Source organism: Octopus sinensis, linkage group LG8 (genome assembly GCF_006345805.1).
Source record: "Octopus sinensis linkage group LG8, ASM634580v1, whole genome shotgun sequence".
Taxonomy (NCBI): domain Eukaryota; kingdom Metazoa; phylum Mollusca; class Cephalopoda; order Octopoda; family Octopodidae; genus Octopus; species Octopus sinensis.
This window is the reverse complement of record NC_043004.1, coordinates 61,295,840-61,318,339: the sequence shown is the minus strand read 5'-3', so window position 1 is coordinate 61,318,339 and position 22,500 is coordinate 61,295,840. Positions and strand designations below refer to the sequence as shown.

At 35.1% G+C, this 22,500-nt stretch overlaps 1 protein-coding gene across 1 annotated transcript in view; it reads right to left on the bottom strand.

The window, feature by feature from the left end:
* The window catches only part of LOC115214824 (membrane metallo-endopeptidase-like 1), a 267,550-nt gene that overhangs the window by 105,794 nt on the left and 139,256 nt on the right, over positions 1–22,500 (bottom strand). Inside the window, exon 4 of the mRNA XM_036505151.1 lies at positions 6,371–6,529. Coding sequence (XP_036361044.1) covers positions 6,371–6,529 — 159 coding nt within the window. The remainder of the gene's footprint in view (positions 1–6,370; positions 6,530–22,500) is intronic.

The following is a 22,500-nucleotide window of genomic DNA, read 5'->3' as shown; positions in this document are numbered from 1 at the left end:
AGTGTGTGTGATCGATTATACCTACTAATGGAATTTGATTGTTAATTATTTAATCATCGAAAGGATAGAATGCAAAATCGACCAGAGCATATATTGAATCTTAGAATAGGAGTCGATCTATGTTTCTTTGAAATAAAATAACTACTACACAAGTTTTACTACAATTATTTCAACTCTAGTGACAATAGCTGTAGAAATACAATTACATCGAGCGGCTATGTCGGAGAGGGAGGGGAGAAGGTAGACTGCAATATGTTCCATTGAGAAGAATGGATCTAAATACTCCTAGCAAATACAAAAGACGAAACATGCACAATAGACATGCAGCTTGAAAAGAATGGTGAGGAACAAAAGCAGACAAAATACGATATTCATATAGCGGAAAGAAGTGTGTGACGGTTCGTGTCTATATGAAGTATCTCTGTTGTTTACATAGACTATAGAATATTTCTATAATTTAGGAATATGTCAACTGGGTACATAAGTCAAGTTAAGTAACAACGCATATTATTCGGAATAATGTCAAGGAAAATAACTGCAGTTGATTCTGCTTATTAGCATTTTGGTTTTTATAATTGGACAATAGTCTCGTTGATGGAGTAAACTTTCTAAATACCGATTACTTTAGAATTAATGCTAGAGATTCGCCGACCAAACACAGCCAGATGCTTTACTAATGATGCCTAGGTAAAGTTCTCAGAATTTCTGGAAGGTGAGGCCTCAGATGTGGAATGAAGGACTGTATGACTCTAGTTGACCCAGCTTTAAGAAATCCGTTACGATTAACATTCAGAAAAGATAAGGATGCAAACTGTTGGAAAATGTCATTACTAATGACTTTCACCAGCATTTTCAGATGTCAGCAGAACAATAGTTCTCAGTGCACGCTCTTTTTCCTACTCATATAAACAGACAATGAAATACATTTACATTTTTTAAAACTACACTCCGAAAGCTGATAAAAACAATTACGTAAAGTTATAAACACTTCTTAACTATAATTTTGGCATACAGCAAAAAGCTGTGAAATCTAGTTATGGTTGCTAGATCCCTCGAAAGCAACAGGCAATAGCGTAAGATTAAGTTCTTCCATCTAAAGGTAAGGAAGGACACCATGAAAATGAGGTCCAGAATACAACGTCAACAAACAAGATGAAGTGTCGGCGGCTAGACTGATCGTTGGACTGTATGATTAGTTTACGTTGGGGCTTAACAATAAAATTGTTCTACATTGAACGTGTCTTTGTGTTGCTCATCCTGCAAGGAGCAATAGCGATATTTCTTTGAAACCACTCTTTACCACCTTAAATAAGGGAAAAGGAATTTAAATGTGTTTGATTATATATGTGTGTGCGCATGAGCGTGTGTTCCTGCGTATGAGTCTATGTGTGTGCATGTGTGAGGGAGAGAGAGAGATACAGACATAAAGAAAGAAAGAAAGAAAGATAGAGCAAGAGAGAAAGATAGAAAGTTTGTGTTCCAAGTTGTAAGTCACAATTTTTCATCCTTGTGACCAAAAGTATGTCCATATCTTCTTCAGGGCTTTCTGATAAATTTTCTAAAACGAATAATTGTATGGAGTAAAAATATTCTTTGAATCAATATTCTGAGATCAGCTGCACCTAATTAGAATATGTTGAAGGCTATTTATTAAATGTATTGTTGATTCATGAGATTATAATTATTTTAGGCTATTAATGAACCCGAAAGTTACATCAACCAGCATACTTGCAAGTTACAAAAAGGAAGCCTAACGACTAGCATAAGATAATATGCTTCTACCTGAGGAAATTATCCGTTAACTCGTGATTTGAGAGTTTAGCTAAATTTTGTTAGGCCGTGGGTTAGATACTTAGATCATCAGCATGTTGAATCGTTGAATAAGGCATTTCATGTCAATTTGGTTTTCTCCATTCAGTTGTAAACGAGCACCAATGGGAGTCGGTGAGTTAGCTCTGTGACACACTGACCTCATTCATGTTTAAGAAAACGATTTGAAGTCAGGGTAAGCTTCGGCAAATAGGTTTATTACACTCGATGAAATTTTACATACGACTAAATAAACAAGGATGCCTCAGAAGAGGAGATGAGTTCGATCATGTTCCTAAACATCAGGCTCTATCTGAAGTTAAACAATAACCCCTTGTCTCCAGAATCATACTTCAGGGCATATATACACACACGCTTTCACGCATATACACAGGCACTCAATCTCTTACATACGCACATTCTCTTACATACACACATTCTCTTACAGACAGACACAGACACGCACTCTCGTTACACGTGCACATTCTCGCGCAATCACGCACGCGTTCTTTCTCGCCCTCATTTTCACACACTCATACACTCGCACATACATACATTGTCATGCTTCTTCTCTCTTTCTCATTCTCTTTCTCTCTCTCACACACACGCACCCACATACATTCACGCATTTATGCACACGCGAAGACTTCACACACGCACACGCCCAATACATTCACAAGTATCAGACTCGCTCGCATATTCAAACACAAATATCAATTAACGCACATCCTATATTTCTCACATTCTTAGTTGTTTTAAAATGTTAACTATTAAGAAGTGGCTGTGAGGTAAGTAGCTTCCTTACGGACCGCATGGTTCCGGGTTCAATCCCACTGCGTGGCACCTTGGGCAAGTGCCTTCTACTATAGCCTCAGGCCGACCAAAGCCTTGTGAGTGGATTTGGTAGAGGGAAACTGAAAGAAGCCCGTCGTATTTATATATATATATATATATATATATATATATATATATGCGTGTGTGTGTGTGTGTGTGTGTGTGTATGTGTGTGTGTCTGTGTTTGTCCCCCAACATCGCTTGACAACCGATGCTGGTGTGTTTAGGTCCCCGTAACTTAGCGGTTCGGCTAAAGAGACTGATAGAATAAGTACTAGGCTTACAAAGAATAAGTCCTGGGGTCCATTTGCTCGACTAAGAGGCGGTGCTCCAGCATGGCCACAGTCACGTGACAGAAACAAGTAAAAGAGTAATAAGAGCGACTTTTTTTCTGACAGGAAGAAACATTGGAGTTTTAATTAACTAATAAATTGTCATTTCTACGGTGAACAGCGAGAAACAAAATGACGATTCGCTTACTTATTCTTATTACGTTCTGGCTGGGGCAGATGTGAATATCCTAATTATTGTCTCGCTACAGAAAAAACTAATCTATGAAGGTTTTTGAGGATGTTAGCCTTAAATTGCTTCTGGCTGACAATGCACAACGATGCCGAAAAGCCGGTTGTCCCGGAATAGTTTGTAATTAGCGAATTCAGTGTTTTATGAACACACATCCATCGTAAATGAGTTGTTCTCTTATGATTCACTTTTGAATCTGCCAGAACGTATTAAGTAAAATTATGTAAATCATCAAGAGTAATTAATATTATGCTATAAATTGTTGTGTTATATATATTAATAGGAGACAATTACTAAATCCAACGTCATATATTAGAAAAAAAATTTTTCTCGAGATTAAACCGGTTACTCTTTTGTGATATTCGTTACCAGTGTAGATATTGGCCTATTCTGTCAAGTCCTGATTTATACTCTATAGTATAAGTCCAGAAATTAGGTGCTTCACAGATTCAATCTCCTGCTTGCAGTATTGGTACTTTGGGTTTATTCCATTCTATGGTAGTTACGGGTCAATAAGTTCTGATCTTAAGCCCTGTGATTCGTAGCAACCGACGCGTGTGCTTCTGCTCTACGTCAGCTTGTTTACTACAGGCCACATGTTAGGCATGCTGAGGTTTTGTTCCCACCTATCAGCCAGTCCTTCAAATCTTTTCCTGTTGCCAACTAAAATCTGTAGTTCATGACAGCGATGATAATGGCTACACTGTTACCATGGCTACAAACCAAGTAGTATGAATAATAAGAACGGACTTCTTCAGTATTCACACACATACTACCACACATATATTATAATATAATATATTATAGGCGTAGGAGTGGCTGTGTGGTAAGTAGCTTGCTAACCAACCACATGGTTCCGGGTTCAGTCCCACTGCGTTGCACCTTGGGCAAGTGACTTCTACTATAGCCTCGGGCCGACCAAAGCCTTGTGAGTGGATTTGGTAGACGGAAACTGAAAGAAGCCTGTGGTATATATGTATATATATATATATATATATATATATATGTGTATTTGTGTGTATGTTTGTGTGTATGTGTTTGTCCCCCTAGCATTGTTTGACAACCAATGCTGGTGTGTTTACGTCCCCGTCACTTAGCGGTTCGGCAAAAGAGACCGATAGAATAAGTACTGGGCTTACAAAGAATAAGTCCCGGGGTCGACTTGCTCGACTAAAGGCGGTGCTCCAGCATGGCCGCAGTCAAATGACTGAAACAAGTAAAAGAGTAAAGAGTAAATAATGTATTATAGTTTTACTTTTTAATATATTATATTATACCATATCATATTACATTATATTATATTATATTCTTGTACTTGTTGAAGTCACAGGACGACAGCGGCGCTGGGGCGCCACCTTCATGGGTCCGTCAACTAAATCGACCCCATTACATATGTGACATGCTTCTCAATGTTACGGTTTCTTTGTACTGAACTGCTAAGTTAACTCCATTTAACGACGCTTAACTACACACATATTCACACGCTATAAATTATGCCTGTATATATATAAAGCACTTCACAGCGACAGGATCATATGAAACCTGCAAATATAGGAGTATATGGTTTTACAAATCAAATTTTAACCTTGATTTGAGAAAGTATACACCACCATTAAACCATGGACTTGTTCCCCTTTGTAGCAGCCGCTTCGCTTTGTTCAGCTTTTTGTTAAAGTCATATCAGAGATCTTTGAAATTTTTCCTGTACAAATACCTAAGCGTAGCTTATAGCTATTAATAATATACTTTCGTTGCAACATAACTAAATTGCTTTAGCTATGCTGAACAACATCGCATGCGCTTGCAACGGGAATGAATCCCAAGCGGTACAGGGTGATGGTGCAAGTAAAAGCATAAGATAAATTAATGAATACATAAATTTAGCTAATGCACGCTTAGACACGTTGTAGACAAACTGAATACACACTATAGTTAAACTTCGTGTTTTCCTTATAAAATAGGAGAAACATTTCCGTCTGATCTGTCTTTAATCCAGTGGTTTTCAACCAGGGTTCCGCGGAACCTTAGGGTTCCACCAGTACAGTCCAGGGGTTCCGCAAGAAGTTACAAAACTGCTAAAATCGGCAGCAACTTTTAATTCTCCTGTGCAGATATGTGTGCATAAGACTATTAAATTATTGCACAGGGGTTCCTCGAGCCAGTGGAATGTTTCCTTGGGGTTCCGCTCCAGCAAAAAGTTTGAAAAGCACTGCTCTAATCTCACATTAAGTTAAAAGCTCAAACTGAGCATTATCCATTCTATTATAATTATTAATTTCGGATTAATAGAACGAGATGAAACGTTAATGTTCGAAAGCATTGACGGACTGTGTAAAGAAGTAGAAAGAAACGATACTGATAATGAGATTTTTCTCTGCTTAGCTTAACGCCAGTTTAATAAAAAAAAAATAGACATGTAAGAAACCGGCATTTGGCATTGATTGGAAATATAAATGAAACTGATGATGGTTATTTGGTAGAAGAAATACAACTTAAAAATATTTAATTATAGTTACTTAAAAATCTGAAATTAATTTGTAAAACAATGTCGTGAAGCTCCAGGAGTTGAACAGAAGTCATTACATTGAGACTGTCTGTGACTGAATATCACCATACACAGAGGCAAGGCATACATACCTTCACATTGCATAATGCAAGTAACAACATCTGGAATAAGCTTGAAGACATTATCACATTCTTTTGGTAACAAAAGTTATTAAATATATACAAAAAAATAATAAGTAATACATAAAGTTTGAAAGTAACGTGATTATTGTCTCCTTGTGAGTTGACAGCTGGGAGAGCTACTTCTTCCAGCACATCATTAACGGTCTCATTTCAGAGAAAGCGGATTTCAATAAAACTCAACATGATATTTGATTTTCTGTTTTGTCAGGGAAGTATTTTTATATGAAACTTTCTTAGAAGAGTTCAACAAACTCCTTCTTTGAGGCAAAGATTTTATTTCACCAACAGCTGTGTCAATTTAATTCTTTGTGATTTACAGTCAAAATACATTTGTTTTTCTATTTTTATGTAACTTGATTATTCGTAGCTTGTGTTCATCGAACAATTCCTGAATTTGAAGCATCAAAAAGTATATAGAAAAGGAATATATCAATAAATTATCCAAAGCTCTATATAAATACAAGATTTTACAGTTTTAATTTAGGTAGTAAAACAAAATGAAAACCTCTCAACTTACCAATAATTCGTTGTTTTTCAATTTTTATGTCTTCCCTGAAAATGTCTTTTGCACTATATGGCTTTACCGGATGTGTATCAATCCAGTCTCCACATGCATATTGATAAAAGTTGGTACAAGGTTCAACTGACATATTCATTGCTTGCAGAATACGTGCCGCTATTTTGAAACGAAGAAAGAAATTATAATTATTTTAGTTTTCATGCAATTTATTTCTACTTTGAACTGGATTAAAATTATGTTTTATTACTTTAATCGATTGGATTTATATTAATTTTAGAACAATAACGGCTGACTTTTAGTAATGCAACATTAGTTTAATCAATGATTTAAACATTTTCTTATGCTAGTTTCATTAGACTTTCTCTTATTTGTGGAAACGTCAAGATATAAACAAAAAAGAACGATATAGAAATGTTTTTAAGTATTCTGTATAAATTGAAATGGTTCATTCTGTCTTTCACAGCTGTGAATATGTGTGTTTCTTTATCGTGATATATAATTACACTCGCTTTAATTCTTATTACAGCCTTTAGAAGCAACATTATAATAATAATTAAATTTCACTACCAAAGAAATTTTTTGTATTTCATTATTTCCACAATAGTAGATTTTTTTAAAAGAATCATTAAAACTTTCTGACGGCAACTATGGTTTCAATTTATTGACTACAGCACTTATTAGTAACTGAAGAAAAGACAACTTCCTTGGAGTGTCTTTTTTTTCCCACATTTCATTTACTTTTTTTCAATACAATCTTAAGGAAAATAAATCAGATTTAGTTTGAAAACTGCTGAGAGTAATGTCATTCTACTAATTACCAACATGAATTCTAAATATTGCCAATTTTTATTACATCATCAAAAATACAGACTTAATTAAATATTATTTAATTATTTTTTTCTGTTTTTATGAAATCTATCTAGGTATTAATCTGACCAGTGTCAGAAATTTTTTGAGTAAACGATGGAAACATTTTACTTTCAAATATATTTTAGTCCATCATAGCGAAGTCAAGATATCTGAACTGAAATGGGGTGCAAATGACACGTTAGACGTTAGACCAAGACACCCTGAAAATATTTTATGGTAAAAAATAGTGCAGCTTTGATCATAGATTTCGTCAACCAAGATTGATGGGGACTAATAATAACAGGCCATCGCATAAGTTCTGTCCGATTTTACCTTTCTTTTTAATTGAATGAAATTTAATAGTATTTTATGTCTAATGGAATTAAAATTTATTTTTATGCATTTGTGTACATTTAAACTAATTAAGTATTATTTTACAGAATAATAGAATTAAAATTTCTTTGATTGAACCCCTTTCTAACATGGAAGTATCCAAAAAGCATTTAAGGCACATAATGCTTTTTGAGTACAAAAAAGAAACTCTGCAGCCGAAGCCACTTGTGACATACACCCAGTTTATGGGAAAGACTGCTTGAATGAAAGAATTTGCAGATGTTTTTCAAAATTCAGAAGTGGAGATTTCAGCTTGAAGATGAGGATCGAACAGGACGTCCAGTTGAGTTTGATGATAAGCTCCTTCAGGCATTACTTGAAGAAAATCTGCATTATCAGTTGAAGAATTGGCAATAAAGCTTAGTTCAAACCATATAACAGTTCATCGTTATCTTCATCAACTTGGGAAGATTCCTGAACTTGGGAAATGGGTGCCTCGAGAATTGTCCGAAAGCGATCGCAAATCCCGAGTTGAAATCTGCTCCTCTCTCCATTTGCGCGAATTCATTTCACCCTTTTTGGATAGACTTGTAACGAAAAATGGATCTTCTATCGAAATGTTAAACGTCGTAAACAGTGGCTTGGTAAAAGGGAAAAAACTCAACCACAACCGAGAAGGGAGCTTCATGGGGAAAAGGTTGTTCACTTGCAAAGGTATAATTCACTTTGAATTGTGTGGTATTGCAAAGGAGTAATTCACTTTGAATTGGTACCACCTAATGCAACAATCAATGCTCAAGTCTGCTGTCAGCAATTAGAGCGTTTAAACCAAGCCTTGAAGAAAAAAAGACCTGCTTCAGTGAATCGAAAGGGAGTGATGTTTCATCAGGTCAATGCGCCACCCCACACTGCAAAATCACATCATAGAAAATCGAAGAGCTTGGTTGGGAAAGAAAATTCCTCATATATCTTATTCTCCCGACCTTGCTCCTTCAGACTACCATTTGTTTCGTAGTTTACAGAATCATTTAGGGGACAAAACTTTCGCAATTCAGGCGGAAGTCGAAACTGACATTTCAGAGTTTTACATTGATGGAGTAAAAATAACTTGTAATTAGATGGAAGGAATTCATAGATAATCAGAAAAAGTACATTGATGATCAAATTCCAATTAAATATAACATTTGATCACTTATTTTCTTTATTCAAAATTCGGACAGAACTTATAGGATGACCTGATAGATGTTTAACTTTATAAATTATCAAATGTCTTCCTGACGTGGATAATGATTTCAGACTCGGTACTCTATCTCCACAGTTTCGGTATATTACTCACAAAATGAATATTTTACTCGTAAAATAAACATTTAGTGAGTAATATACCAAAACTTTATCAATTGTGTAAGAGCGTTATTTATCAATTGTGTAATAGCGTACAGTTTTGTACATGTTTTCGTTACTTTTAAAACGTTTGCTAAGTGTCAACTCTTTTGCACAATAATACGTTGATAATTTAACTATAGCATTATCAGTCATTAAAAAACTGAGCAATTCGTATGTCAAAACGTTCTTTGCAATATGAATAAGATTTAGCACGAAGTGATACCCAAAAGAAACCAGCATTTTGAACTATTATTTACTTACTTTTATATATTTACACTTTTATCGCCTTGTAAGTATTCTACATTTAAAGCATTGCATCGATCCAGACGCGTTTTCCACTTTTGGAAGCAGTGCTGGAACTCTTGCGAAGCGATGCCTTTTAACGCCTCCGTCGTTTTCTTCCTTACCGCTTCCACGTCTGCAAATCCCATAGCACCAGCTTTCGTCACCAGTGATGACCTTCGAAAGAAGGTCCGGATCAAATTCCAAATGTCCTTTCAGTCCGCAACACGCATTTAGTCATCACTGCTTTTTATCTTCCGTGAGGAAGCGAGGCACAAATTTTGCTGCAACTCTTTTCATTCGCAATTCCTCGCTCAAAATTCTTGGTCAGGTACTCCAGCACACACCAGTCATATCAAAAAGTTCGTCAGTTCTTCGGTAGTGGTTCTCCAAGATCAGTTCATGAATTTGCATGATGTTTTCATTCGTTCGTGAGGTCGACGTGTTTGGTCTTCAAATAACAAGTAACCGTTCCTAAAGCATGTTATGCTCATGGCAGCGCTCTTGTAAGCTGTTTGAAGTATAACAATCATTTCGGCCGCCGTTTCCCCCGCAGAAAACAGAATTTCACGGAAGCACGTTCTTCCTTCGTTTCAGTTATCGCAATAATGGACGAACAGGGGAGAAGCGCTGTAAAGCAAAATTGTACCACTTGGTAGTACGATTTCATTGGACATCACCGGTCGGCAGACTGATGCCTGAGGATTGCATCAAGTTGATTCAGCAGCGGAATCTTGAGTTGCAACATGCTTGTCCTACAGAAAACGTTTCTGGTTACATTTGGGTACCCCCTCGTATATCAGGATCTTTATACAACATATGTTTAGATGTTACAAACAATGAAAGATTTCGTGTGGGAAGCGAGTTAGATGTAAAGAAAGTAGCTTCCATGCTTACACTATGTGGTCGTTCGGCTCAACATTTAAACAAATGTAATTTTTATACCTTCAGTGCTGGACGTCGGATAATCTTTACACGTCGGATAATCTTTAATCTCATTGTACCCACGTCTTTTAAAATGAAATAGGTTATTAGCTTTTTGTTTAACATTGTTTTTATATTTCTGAAGAAGTATATTTTTAGATTGATCTCCAGTTGATCAACACAAGGTGCATCTAACCTATTCGAAGACAGAAAGAGAAGAAACTAATCCTATACTTGATTGGTACTTTATTTATTAAGTTTAGCCTCATGAAAGACAAAATTGATTTAACAGGATCCAAACAAAGTGTGCCTTGACATCCTTTGAAAAATATTCTGTCTCTAATAACTCTTCCAACTCTTTCAACTCCAATCACCCAAATGTTTATAATTTATCATCGAAAACTTTCGGCTCAGTAATTCCTATTGAGTGTATCATTTATTTACAGAACTTTATTAAAATATTTATACAATGTTTGCATTATAGAAGATCGATAAGAGATTTCATCTGGCATCTCGTATTTTATATAAAGCAGTTGAAGCATTACACACTCAAATAATTTTATTCATTGAATGGTTTTTATCTTCAGACTGCAACCATTACATGGCACCGCCTTCGTAAATGTGGACCATTTAAATTGATAATATCCACACCAGTACTTTCCTGGTACGTATTTTATCGATCTTTATTTATCAAATTGTTAAATTTCTGCAGCCTTTAAAGATTCGAAGCTGAAACTTTTGTTATATGAATTGTTTCAGTATTGTATATTGTATTTTATCCACCGACCGTGTCTTCCGTCAGGCATTTACGATCTATACACAGATATGTTATTCCGTTGTATGAAATTTTATACTATGCATTGGAATGGATTACCAGTGGCCTGATCGTAAATATACTACGAACAATTCTAATACGTGATAATAAATAATATTGAAATGACATAAAGAAAATGTGAATATTATAGTCTGTGTATCTTCAATTGCCAATATAACTCTGTCGAGATTAAAATTATAATTCCTTTAAATTCACCTTCTCGAAAAGTAGGAAACTTTTATTACCATCTATGTCAACTTTAAAATATCAAAATATTTTACGATAATGTTTTATTAATTGTCTTATTTCTATTGCATACACTAGAAAATGCTAGTAAGAATTTTCAATAGATTTATGATAACATATAGAAAGAAGAATCACAATTAAACAGTAAAGGTTAAAACATGCATTTCAAATTTCATTATGGATTTCCTGTACACTTTCAAATTTATATTCATAAGTAAGATGAGCATTGTATGGGAAATGATAAATTTCCAGTGTTTTGAATCAACGAACATATAACAACTTCCGTTGAAACAAGATGACTTCACTTAGGCTAGAAACGGTTTATAAGAGCATGAAACTCAGAAATCCACATAAACACTTTTAAGTGTAAAGTCTTGTTCCGAGGCAAATATAAATGGTGGTCACGACAATCAGAATAGCGGTAATAATCAGGCATGACGTTTAAACTAGTCGGATTTGATTCGAATTAGATAATTTAATTTCGATTTCGTTAGTAATTAGCTTATTTCTTTACTTCCCACTAGGGGCTACATGCAGAGAGGACAAACAAGGACAGACAAACGGATTAAGTCGATTATATTGACCCCAGTGCGTAACTGGTACTTATTTAATCGACCCCGAAAGGATGAAAGGCAAAGACAATCTCGGCGGAATTTGAACTCAGAACGTAGGGGTAGACGAAATACTGCTAAACATTTCGCCCGGCGTGCTAACTTTTCTGCCAGCTCACCACCTTTCGTTTGTAATTAGCTTAAGACTCCACATAAGTAAGATAAACTCTGTGAAGATATTGAATGTTAAAAAGTACAGAGTTAGTCTTTCTTCAGTATTTTAAAAGCATTTGATTTCGTGTCTGCATTGGTAGACCCATATGTTGTAGCTAATGTTGGTTATCCCTGGATCAAGTGACCCAGCTCTGACTATTCATTTGAGGAATGCATTATCTCGTGACTATTTCCTTTTCTAGAAAGAACTGTGCTCGCTAATATAGAGGTATACATTAACTCATATATAAATTATTGTTCACATTTACCAACCTTGCATTCGTGGGTACCATTCATCAGTGTTTGATTGTTGGGATTTTACTTATACCTCAGAGGAGAAAAATTAAATGAAGTTAGCATTCTAAACTAACGGAATATTCATTGATTAAACAGAACATATTATCCTTGCAACAGGGTTTTCTTTTAGAATGGTATTTTCTAATATATTATTCATTTATAAAATATATAGTGTGATTTGTGGGGTATTTTACGCCTGTGTCTAGCAAATCAAGTGACGACGCAAATGTTCATTTGTCAACTCGAATTTATTTCGGTAATATCTGCATATTTGATTTCTTATGTAAGTCAATCACGTTGAAGTTGCTTGATGGAAAAAAAAACATCCAGCTGCATATTGAAAGAAATATCTAGGAATCACTCTGTAATTCAATACACTGCTAAAGTCGATTTGTTATCATGATGAGAGTTAGAAAAGTGTCACCCTTAATCCCTGGAACTCGCCATGTTATATCACAAGTAATTGATTGCAGTGTTACTTTTGTGACAGTAGATAAAAAAACATGACGCTTGATTATGAATAGCTTCTTCCATAATTCATATCGCCCACATTTTATTTTTTATCATCTGAGATTAAATAAAGGAAGCAGCAGTAAATCAATATGCTGAATCGGAATATATCTTTTTCTTACAAAGATATATTAAGCTTTCTAATTCTTCTACAAAGACAAATATAGATATCAGGAATGCTACAGCTAAATATATCGTTCCGCCCATCAGTTCATGTTTGGTACGCTAGGCCATACACAACGATCGGATATAAGGTAAATGTGACCATAGCGTAATCTCAAGTGAATATTTGAGTTGTATGTAGTTTCGTATAGCTGAGAAGTTCGATTTCAAAACAAATATTCCCCATTGCATCTCTCTCTCTCTTTCTTTCTCTCTCTCGCTTTCTCTCTCTCTCTCTCTCTCTCTCTCTCTCTCTCTCTCTCTACGACCTCATATATGAGAGTAGTAGTCTAGTAATTAGTAATCGCTGAAAGCTCATTGTATGAGTGTGCACATGTACATTAGTGTACAATTATATTTATGTGTGAGTGTGTTTATGTGTGATCACCTGTGTATGCATGAGTATATATCATCCCATAAGTTCTGTCCGAATTTTGAATTTTGAAATTTAACCATCAATGTACTTTTCTTGATTCTCTATGACTTCCTTTCATCAATTTACAAGTATTTTAATTCCATCAATTTAAAACAGTTTTGGTTTCAAAGCGAAGAATTCTGAAATGTCTGTTTCGATCTCCTTCTTACTTGCAAAAACTATGTCCTCCAAATGAATATGTAAACTACCAAACAAATGGTAGCCTGAAGCAGCAAGGTCGGGAGAATAAGGTGGATGAAGAATTTTTTCCCAACCAAGCTCTTCGATTTTCTGTGATGTGATCTTTGCAGTGTGGGGTCGCACATTGTCCTGATGAAACATCATTCCTTTTCGATTCACTGAAGCGGGTCTTTTCAAAACGTGGTTCAAACACTCTAATTGCTGACAGTAAGCTTGGGCATTGGTTGTTGCATTAGGTGGTAACAATTCAAAGTCAATTACTCCTTTGCAATCCCACCAGATAGAGAGAAGAACCTGTTTCCCATGAAGCTCCCTTCTCGGTTGTGGTTGAGTTTATTCCCTTTTACCAAGCCACTGTTTACGGCGTTTAACATGTCAATAGAAGATCCATTTTCCGTCACAAGTCTATCCAAAAGCGGTGAAATGAATTCGTAAGAATGGAGAGAGGAGCAGATGTCAACTCGGGATTTGCGATCGTTTTTGGACAATTCTCGAGGCACCCATTTTCCAGGTTTAGGAACCTTTCCATGTTGTTGAAGATAACGATAAACAGTTGTATGGTTTGAACTAAGCTTTATTGCCAATTCTTCAACTGATAATGCAGGATTTTCTGCAAGTAATGCCTCAAGAGGCTTATCATCAAACTCAACTGGACGTCCTGTTCGATCTTCACCTTCAAGGCTGATATCTCCACTTCTGAATTTTGAAAACCATCTTCTGCAAGTTCTTTCATTCACGCATTTTCCCCCATAAACTGGGTATATGTTTCGAGTCGCATTGCTGCAGAGTTTCCTTTTTGTACTCATAAAGCATTATGTGCCTTAAATACTTTTTGCATACTTCCATGTTAGAAAGGGTTTCAATCAAATAAATTTTATTTCTATCATTGTTTAAAATAATACTTAATTATTTTAAATGTACACAAATGCATAAAAATAAATTTTAATTCCATTAGACATTCTAAATTACTATTAAATTTCATTCAATTTTAAAAAAGGTAAAATCGGGAAAAAAATTATGGCATGACCTGATATGTGCGCATATCTATGTATACGATGTATGTTTACGTCAACGAAGGTATGAAGTACACTCAGAACCTATAAATTTCATTCATCTAATTCCTTCACAAATTCAAATAGATAACGTAGATGTTATTAACAAAAACAAGTATTAAATTCTTGCGGTTGAAGTAAAATGTACATGTTCGTTGCGGAAAATCGCTATCTTAAACTAGCCAGTGATCAAAACACATATATGAAGATCTTGAATGGAAACGGGAAAAAGTCGCTAAAACAATTTTAATAGCACTTCAAATTATATATTATAAAACCTAACTTAAAATATGTATTCGTTGATGGGATATTCAAATAGATAATAAAATTGCAATGAAGCAACATTATTACGAAATGAAATATAATTCTGATTGAAATTTGCTAGAACTGACAGAAGAAATATTTGTCGACAAATTGTAATTAATATAACTATGGTCGAATGTCATTCCAACATGGTTTAGAAGCTATCCAGTTAGTTTTACATGTTGTATATCATTACAAAACATTGTTACGTATGACTAATCCGACATGATCGTGGTTGACAGAATCATTTATCTGTCGAGGAAAATGCATTGCTATAATTGTTCCAGTACTTCCTGTTTTGCGTTAAATGCAAGCCGGAGTCAAATACTTTGGCGACGTAATCGGCTAAGCCCCTATCCCTTAAAAACCTAGGTTTTCTACTTAAATGAAACATAATTGTCATTGAAAGGTGATGGGCCAGAGTATTGGCAGAATAGATTTGCATCTATTATTTTACTATTGTTAGATAAAATCTCACGAAATGTCGACTTTTACTCTACCTTATCAACTTCCATAACATAAGAAAGCAATTTATGGATCGATATAATCGAGTATGCACTTTTTAAATATGTGTAATAATGCTAATGTTAGAAACCACTAATATCATCCATAAATATAGAGAATGGGAAAAGACAATGTAAGAGACGAAGACGGCTATGTAGGGTTTTGCTACGTTTGTTTAAATTCTTAGCTCAAATACTGACACGACGGACATTGCATTTAACATTCTGTAGCAGGTAATATAAGTATCAATGAAATGTTGGGCCTATTATATTAACAATACCTTGCGCCACGAACTCGTAATCTTCAGCCACTCGTAGAAACAATTATAAAATCAATCGTGTTTTCAGGGAAATTCTTGTAATAAATCAACATCACAATCACAACAGTGGATTCAGAGCCCAAAGTTAGGATTTCTTATATTTGCAAGTAACCAGAAGCATATTTTGTTCATCTGCTGACGTATAGTCTGCCATTGTGACCGATTCAGTATAAGCGTCTAGGAGATTTCAATTGCTTCAGAATAATGAAATGAATATATTCAGCTCAAATGAATAGTACTTAGAGAGAACAATAAGACAATAAAGAGGACATGCTGGCTATGGTTGCGTGTATGTATGTATATAGATGTGTATATATATGTATATATGTATATATATATATATATATATATATTATATATATATATATATATATATATATATATATATATTATATTATATTAGAAAAAAAACTTTTATCAACTCAATAATGAAAACTTAAATTATACCTTTTAGAAAAATTACATATTATAGAAAGATATATATGTATGTATGTATGTATATATATATGTGTATATATATATATATATATATATATATATATATATATATATATATATATATATATATATATATATAGAGAGAGAGAGAGAGAGAGAGAGAGAGAAAGAGAGAGAGATGCTTTAATCAGAGTTCCTTTGGAATTTGCATACTGGTTATACGTATCTATAACGTCTGCTGTTCTAAATGCTTATGTGTGTTTCCCTTTTATGTATATTATATTAAACAAAATATTTTTGAGCAATACATGGCAATATTTATTACTTAACCCTAAATAAGTTATTCACTTTCCATTGAAACACAAATCAATACATGCGACCAGAAAGAGGATTTTAGCAATATGGAAATAAGAAAAGTTGATTTCATACATATTACTTTCGTTCGAGTTTATCTTCAGACACTATGTGTGAAAAAAGAAAATGCCAAATTTATAACATACAAACTTGAGATTTTCAATGTAAACTACGACGTACAGTAGTGTTAATAAATATGTGGCTTGAAAGTAATTATTATATAAGTTTTAATGAATTTGGCAAGAAAATTATAGAATAAAATTTTCTGCACCTAAAGTTTTATTTTCTGTAAAGTTCTGAAACACAATGAAATAATTTTACTGAGAAAATGTACTGATGAAGGTGTATCAGCAAGCTGTATTGAAAGTTCTGTGTCACAGAAATGATCAAAGGTATTTCTAATGAACTAGATTTCGTTAACTCTGCCGCTATACGAGCAGTTCTAAGACTTAAAGCATTTTGTGGGAAAATGTCTATTTTCCACGGAATCTTATGCATACCATTGAAAACTACTTCAAGTCAACCATTTACATAATATGACTATTATGAGTTGTACATAGGCTGTGAATTACCCCCGATTAGTAATCCCGTGTTCGCTTCTCTAGATGGCAGTATATTCTGAACTGTATATTAGCAATAATTATAGCGATATAAAATATGGAGACTTGATCAACCTCAAAATGTATTCCCTTTTATTTTACAACTTCATACGAGATGTTTTTATGGTTATTACGACCGACACGTGTTTCCCCTGCACAGTGTACGAGCGGTTGCACGTGCAACTGGGCATAAGTTTCAGCTTCGGCCAGACTCGAAGCAAACTGAATAGTTAGTTTTTTGTTTGTTAGGGTTCAGAGAAAGTAAAGGGATGGGGGCTGTTTTGAATCTGAAATCTGATCTGTTTGTAAGCTTGTGTGGTTGATCTCGGGTTGACAGCAGTTACTGGCCGAAGTCAGGTTTCTATCAAATTAGATCGAAATTAATGATACTGTTTTGGCAAGCTTCGTTATCTTTTGTAGTTGTTGCGTACTTAATAACCTTTCTTTCAAGTGTAGTCCATGTAATGTAGTGGTTTTAGTCTTTCATAAATTTTAGTGGCTGTGGTAATTATGCTGGGCAGTAGAAAGTACACAATATATAATAGGTTGATAATGAAATGGTCATGTATTTGTTGAGTATGTGGCAGGTACTTCTATCCTTCTTTCCCACCAAAATTTGGGTGGGATATTGAGTTATCTAGAACGCTCGATATATTTCTTAAAAGTTTGGGTATGTTTATGCAAACATCGTAAGGCCTGTTCCAGCCTGCTATTAACTATTTTGTATCTCAACGTAAAGATTTCGTACGATTCATCTATATATAACTCAGATCTATTTACTTTTGCCCGATACGGTTTATCCGTACTAATTATCTCCCACTCCGCAGTATATCTATGGTGCCTATATTTAAAGGAGCAGACTAGATTTCTTAGTCTCGTGGTGTTTAACTTACTTCTATCTCTAAATGATTTTAAATGATTAGCTAGTCTGTTTTTGACGTTTAGCCCCTATATAGAACTACGTTTTGCATTTATACACTAAGTTCTTCGTCAAGAATTTAGAGTTTAAGGGGCATAATTTATTCCTAGTACAATTACAGATACCTACGTCCCTGTTCTTATCATTTATTGTGCTATACGACGTGCATCTCTCTGCTGCTCTCATTTTCACCGATCTATTTTTTGCTTAAGCTTTCTATCTATAGGTGTTTGTGGGCTACTATTTCTAGGGATTCCCTCTCCCTGTCTTGTGGAGTTGTAGACTTCTGTTGAAGCTGTCTTCCCTTGACTGCTGACCTAACTTTATTACCACCCTCCACTACAGTGTGTGTTATGTTGGTGTTAGTCCTCGACTCACTTCAGTTATTAATTTATTCCTGCCTTGTCAGCCGCTTTAGCATATCAATATTTCCTTTCATGGGTTCATTTTCCTTGACTTGTTTACTATTTTTATCGGTCCTTCGGAAGAAAGACAGTCGTCACACGTTCAGTATTGCTATTACGTGAGCTAGGTTACGGCTAGTGGAAAACGTGACCCGGACATTGTGCGTATGGTATTTGCTAGACTTCGGAAAGTGCTTCTCGATTGCGGCGTAAAACTGCTTCGAAATGTTGGATATTATTTGTTTCTTGATTTCCACATTTGTAACATAGAGTAGTGCTGGGATATCTATTACTTTGTATATTATTATGTATTGTGTTGTTATTAGGTCCTTTCTTTTTTCTGTGGTAGCTGTCCGTGTGCGTGTGTGGCGCTTACTATCGTATTTCCTTGTTGTGGATTGAATAAGTGCACGCCTGAGGTAATTTACTTAACTTCTAAGGTTCATCGTACTATGGCGTCTGCCGTTATTTCCTTTGTGTATTCACACCCGAGAATCTCTCGTGTTTATATCTGTTTTACTACCGTCTGAACAACATATTTGGGGGATTTATCCTATGTATCCGTCCCTCTCCTTTCTTATTGCCTTCTCTATCCTCTTGTGATGATTTTTCTGATTGTTGCAGTTATGTTGGTGGCGTAATTTACTATCCTATGGCACACCTTATGGCATTTATCTATCTTTGTTGGATTCACTGGGCTATGCACTAATTTATTTTACTATCCTGCTTCTGCTAATGCTGTGTTATAGTAATGCTCGTTTAGATTGAATATCACATCGTTAGCCCAGTCTAGATATGCGGATGGAACTGTTACTGACTATGAATTGGGTTATGCATTTGGAGTGATTTCTACTGTAGTTTATGTGTATTTATGATTGTCGTTAGGTTTATAGTAAGGTTTGAAGACGCCGGTACTTAGATCTAGTGTAATATCTAAGAAGTTGACTGTGGTATGTTCCTCTTATATTGAGACAGTTTGCACTATATTTAGAACACGAATAATATTTTCCTGTATCTTTCGATCTCAACGTTGGAATGATTATGCAAGGTGAATAGGACGTCATGACTATTGAGTTCTAGATAACTCTATATCCCACCCACAGATGGTTGGGAAAGGAAGGATAGTAGCACATTTACATTCTACTAATACATGGCCTTTTCATAACCAACCTAGTATATATTGTTTGCCTTGTACTGCCAGCATAAATAACACAGCCAGCCAACGAAATATATGAAGAACTAAAGACATCTCTCTATATATAAACTGCAAACTCTGTGTGTGTGTGTGTGTGTGTGTGTGTGTGTGTGTGTGTGTGTGTGTATGTGTGTGTGTGCATGACCGTTATATAAATTCACAATGTTTCAGTTAGAGAGCTCGCACTATCTATGGTCATTCAAAACCGTCCAAGGGTGGTCGTGCACATCTTACATTTCTCCAGTCAACCCGCAAAGCCATTAAAAAATCAATAGAAGTGACTTTTTTTGTGAATTTTCTATCCAAAACTCAATCAAAATGCCCGAAACTTGAGACGCCAATTGAATGCCAGCTAGCTGTATGTGATTGGTCGGAGATTTGGACAGTACTCGCGTGTATGTGCACACGCACGCAGCTGTATATGCATGCACTAGCACTATGACACGGCGTTATATATTTTATAGAAAAATAAATAAGTACATGAGTAGAAATCGAATCGCTGAGATTGTTGAATAATAAGGCACTAAAAGAGAATGATTCTCCCCAGACACAATAAAATATGCTTCAGCGCACGAATTCACATAAGGAATCTTGTGAACTAGATACAAAAATTATATATATATATATATACATATACATACATAAATACACAAAGAAAGCGATAGCTACATAATCATATATCTACATGTACGTGTGTGCTTGTGTGTAACTCTGTGTGTGGTAGGGGCGATTCTTTCCATCATTTCAAAATAGTAGTCTGAGGTCGGTGAGAGATATAGCTTATATTTCCAGCATTCTGATTTGATCAAGTGACGGTAGAGAAGAACACTTTTTAATCGTTTTGAATAAGTCTCCAAATTAAGTTAGGATTTAATGATGTCAACTCCGAAATTGTGATAAACAAAACAGCTATATTTTTTCATGGAAAATAAAACAGGTAAATTCTCCTCCCCTACCTTATATTGTACCTAACTGTTCATAGCTAAATAAAACTATAAAAAGATTATTTCATATTTAATACTTTTACATTGTTAAGATGCTTATACGTCTGTTATTCTAAATTATATTATGGTTTTGAAAGTACCAAGAGCATCATAATATTAGAAAGACCTAAAGATAAATGGTTCAGATATTTAATTATGAATATTAAATTAAATGAAACGAAGCGATTTATAAACTCAAATGCAATATAGAGAAATGTGAATAGTACTGACCCCGTACTGTTCGTAATTTTTACATCTTGTTAATGCAGTGTCTAATTCAATTTATAATTTAAAAAATCTGAAATAATTTACTTTTTCATGTGAAATTTTTAAAAAATTATTTCTGCTAATAAATAAAGATGTTGTTTATAAGTATTTAATATCGAACTAGATATTGCAGTGACTAAATGTATGAAAATCGTTTTTAGTCAGGCGAAGAGCGAATGCCCAGGACCATTCGCAGGGGACTCCGTGACGGGTGAAGCGGGAGAGGTGCGAAACGTATAACCAAACCGTAAAAGTAGTCGTCCTAAATCTTAGAGATGATCATGTTGTAGGAAACAAGGGAGATTGAACTCAGATTGCAAAAGCCGGAACAAATACTGCAAGGCATTCCGGTCTTACGACCTTACACTTCTTGTTCTGGATTAGTATTTGTTTTATCGATTCAGAAAGGCGATAAGGCAAAGGTTAATTCGGCAAGACCACGAGTCTGAAAATAGTGTGTGGCGTTCCATTTGACTTTTTAATTAATTATTTAGTTGACCTCAAAAAGCATATTTAACACTGTAAAAAGGGTAAGTTGTGGATATTTTTGCGCCATTTTCTCTGAAATTCTACAAATATCTTTCCCTAATTTTTACTACATGGCAAGTAATTTGAGGAACGTATGAATGTCGATTACATCGACCCAAATACTAGACCTGGTATTTCATTTAATCGATCGTGAAAGGATGAACAACCAAGTTGATATCGGCGGAATTTGAACTGAAAATGTAAGGTATTTGAAGAAATGCATTTGAACATCCTGCCCAAAGTGCTAAAGCGTCTGCCAGTTCCACTTGATGTTTGAAATGAATTGTATTGCTTCAAGACTGAATCCCCATCTCAGGAAAGATAATTAATTATACAATCAAGTTGATTTAGTAAATTATGTTGCGATCCACAGAAACTAAAAAAAAAAAGAAGAAAACGATAAAGAAGTTCGGTGCCCTAACATTAAATCGTACTCATCCTATTATAAGCAATCCATCTCCTTCGTCGGTGCTGGTGACGGATGAGTTACGCCATGATTTTAGTAAAGACAACGGTTGCTTCGTTATTGGTGCAAGTTTGGTTGTTGTAATCAACGTGATATGAGCGTGTTGGCAGCGGTAATAATTATATTATTATATAATGGTAGACGTGGGGGTACATGTGGCGTGATGTTATTAATAGTTGGATGATCCATGGTGATGATGGCTACTCGTGAGTTGGGGAAGAGTGAAACGAACGCTATAGAGTTGACACTGATGATATGAATGAATGCGTTATAGTATTGTTAGAAGTGTGGCGTGGATCGTGCTGTAGTAGACATGATGATCTGTTGGTGATAACAGGTGATGATCGTGCTAGTAGAAGGTTTGGCGGATTGTGATGATGATTAGTAGAGTCGTTGATAGGTGGCGACATTGCTTTTGGGGTTAATGTTGACTTTGTTGATGATGATACTCTTTTACTTGTTTTAGTCATTTGACAGCGGCCATGCTGGAGCACCGCCTTTAGTCAAGCAAATCGATCCCGCGACTTATTCTATGGAAGCCTAGTGATTATTCGATCCGAATATTTTGCCGAACCGCTAAGTTGCGGGGACGTAAACACACCACCATCGGTCGTCA